A 2,962-nucleotide genomic window follows, 5' to 3' on the forward strand; every position below is an offset into this window, starting at 1 on the left:
AAAAATGGTGACCTGACACACCGAAATCAAATGTCAGGTGGCGACTCTGAAAAATCCTTTTGAACACAATTCTTTGTCACTTTGTATTTAAAAACCCTTTTCAGCTTCAAAATTCTTTTTTATCTTTAAAGAGGGTTAATGAGGTGAAAAATAGGGGTGTGACACTTAGTATGGTTGGTTTTGATGTAATATTGGGCATGGATTGGTTGTCTATGTGTCATGCTATTCTGGACTGTCACGCTAAGATGGTGATGTTGGCTATGCCAGGGGTGCCACCGATTGAGTGGCGAGGTTTGTCGGATTATGTTCCCAGTAGAGTAATTTCATACTTAAAGGCCCAGCAGATAGTTGGGAAGGGTTGTCTTTCTTATTTGACCTTTGTGAGTGATGTCAGTGCAGAGACTCCTACTATTGATTCAGTTCCGGTGGTAAGATGTGTTTCCTGCAGACCTGTAGGGCATGCCGCCAAACAAGGACATTGACTTCGGTATTGATCTAGTGCTAGGCACTCAACCTATTTTTATTCCACGATATCGTATGGCACCGACGGAATTAAAGGAATTAAAGGAGCAGCTTCAGGAACTCTTTGATAAGGAGTTTATTCGGCCTAGTGTGTCATCTACGGGTGCACCTATTTTATTTGTGAAGAAGAAAGATGGCACTATGAGAATGTGCATTGATTACAGGCATTTGAACAAAATCAAAATCAAGAACAAGTATCATTTGCCTCATATTGATGGTTTATTTGACCAGCTTTAAGGAGCGAGGGTGTTCTCCAAGATTGATCTCAGGTCAGGTTATCACCAGTTGGAGATCAGGGACTCAAACATTCTTAAGCCAGCTTTTAGGATCAGATATGGTCATTATGAGTTCCTTGTCATGTCTTTTGGGCTGACCAATGCCTCAACAGTGTTCATGCATTTGATGAACAACGTGTTTTGGCCTTATCTCAACTTGTTTGTTATTGTATTCATTGATGATATCCTGGTGTACTCTCGTAGCCAGGAGGAGGACGCCTAGAATTTGATAGTTGTATAATGGAGGAGAAGCTTTATGCTAAGTTTTCCAAGTGTGAGTTTTGGCTCAGTTCAATGGCGTTCTTGGGGCACGTGGTGTCTAGTAAAGGTATTCAGGTTGATCCAAAGAAGATAGAGGCGGTCTAGAGTTGGCCCAGACCGTCCTCAGCCATAGATATTCATAGATTCCTTGGTTTGGCGGGTTATTACCGTCGATTCGTTCAGGGATTTTCATATATTGAATCACCCTTGACCAAATTGACCTAAAAGGGTGCTCCTTTTAGGTGGTCGGATGAGTGTGAGGTGAGCTTGCCTTGACCACAACTCCAGTATTAGTTCTGCTATCAGCTTCAAGCTCTTATACAGTATATTGTGATGCTTCTCGGGCCGACATTGGGCGTGTGTTGATGCAGGAGGGTAGAGTTATTGCTTATGCTTCTCGTCAGTTGAAGCCCCATGAGAAGAACTACCTTCTTCATGATTTGGAGTTGGCTGTCATTGTTCATGCATTGAAGATTTGGAGGTACTATCTCTATGGTGTATCTTCTGAGGTCTTTACTGATCATTGTAGCCTCCAGCACTTGTTCAAATAAAAGGATCTCAATTTGAGGCATCAGAGATGGTTGGAGCTGCTAAAAGACTATGATATTACTGTTTTGTATCATCTGGGAAAGGCCAATGTGGTGGCTGATGCCTTGAGTAGAAAGGTAGTGAGTATGGGTAGTCTTGCGTTCCTTCATGTTGGTGATAGACCTCTTTGATGTTCAAGGCTTGGCCAATCGATTTGTAAGATTGGATATTTCGGAGCCTAGTCGGGTCCTAGCTTGTGTGGTTTCTCGGTCTTCCTTATTTGATAGCATAAGAGAGCGCCAGTATGATGATCCTCATTTACTTGTGCTCAAGGTTCTGCATGATGATGCCAAAGATGTGACTATTGGTGGTGATGGGGTATTGAGGATGTAGATGGACTTCGGGAGTTGATTCTAGAGGAGGCCCATAGCTCGCGGTATTCCATCCATCCGGGTGCCGCGAAGATGTACCAGGATTTGAGATAGCACTACTGGTAGAGGAGGATGAAGAAAAATATAGTGGGGTTTTTAGCTTGGTGTCTCAATTGTCAGCAGGTGAAATATGAGCATCAGAGACCGGGTCGCTTGCTTCAACAGATAGAGATTCCAGAGTGGAAGTGGCAGTGGATCACAGTGGATTTCGTAGTTGGACTCCCATGGACATTGAGAAAGTTTGATGCTATTTGGGTGATTGTGGATCAGCTGACCAAGTCCGCGCACTTCATTCCTGTGTGTATTACCTATTTTACAAAGCGGTTGGCTGAGATTTACATTAGAGAGATTGTTCCCCTTCATGGAGTGCCAGTTTCCATCATTTCATATAGAGGCACACAGTTTACTTCGTAGTTTTGGAGAGCCGTGCAGCGAGAGTTGGGTACTCAGGTGGAGTTGAGTACGGCATTTCATCCTCAGATGGACGGGCAGTCCAATCGCACTATTCATATATTAGAGGACATGTTACATGCTTGTGTTATTGATTTTGGGGGTTTATGAGACTAGTTTCGACCACTCGCAGAGTTTGCTTACAACAACAGATATCAGTCGAGTATTCAGATGGCTCCGTATGAGTCTTTATATGGGAGACGGTGTAGATCTCCAATAGGTTGGTTTAAGCCGGTCGAGGTGCTACACCCTGCAATATTATGATTATATTACGTCATGCAGTATTACATTACGATGATGTTACACTTCGTAGTAATAAGTTACGACAATGTTGCACCTTGTAGTATTACATTACGGTAATGTTACGCTTCGCAGTATTAAGTTACGACGATGTTGCACCCTATAGTATTGTACGTTGAATTTGTCATAAGGTAGTTGACATCAGTCCAAGTAAAAGATTATTTGGAGATTATAAGGATTATGTTATTTCACAAG

General features: G+C 42.6%; 1 protein-coding gene across 1 annotated transcript; it reads left to right on the forward strand.

The window, feature by feature from the left end:
- The first annotated feature begins 459 nt into the window (after nucleotides 1-459).
- LOC138883998 (uncharacterized) lies at nucleotides 460-2,431 on the forward strand. The gene is made up of 6 exons (XM_070164734.1): nucleotides 460-686; nucleotides 792-909; nucleotides 1,002-1,071; nucleotides 1,383-1,539; nucleotides 1,874-1,964; nucleotides 2,141-2,431. Exons 1-6 carry the CDS (start codon nucleotides 460-462, stop codon nucleotides 2,429-2,431), a joined length of 954 nt encoding a protein of 317 aa, XP_070020835.1.
- The last annotated feature ends 531 nt before the right edge of the window (nucleotides 2,432-2,962 follow it).

This window comes from Nicotiana sylvestris, chromosome 12 (assembly GCF_000393655.2).
Source record: "Nicotiana sylvestris chromosome 12, ASM39365v2, whole genome shotgun sequence".
In the NCBI taxonomy this organism is placed as follows: Eukaryota; Viridiplantae; Streptophyta; class Magnoliopsida; order Solanales; family Solanaceae; genus Nicotiana; species Nicotiana sylvestris.

Excerpts from the sequence above, each read along its gene's own strand:
- LOC138883998 (XM_070164734.1), top strand. The coding sequence starts at position 460 with ATGCCGCCAAACAAGGACATTGACTTCGGTATTGATCTAGTGCTAGGC. Across the intron at positions 1,072-1,382 it reads TTATGCTAAGTTTTCCAAGT|TATATTGTGATGCTTCTCGG; the intron begins GTGAGTTTTGGC and ends GCTCTTATACAG. Across the intron at positions 1,540-1,873 it reads CATGCATTGAAGATTTGGAG|CATAAGAGAGCGCCAGTATG; the intron begins GTACTATCTCTA and ends CTTATTTGATAG.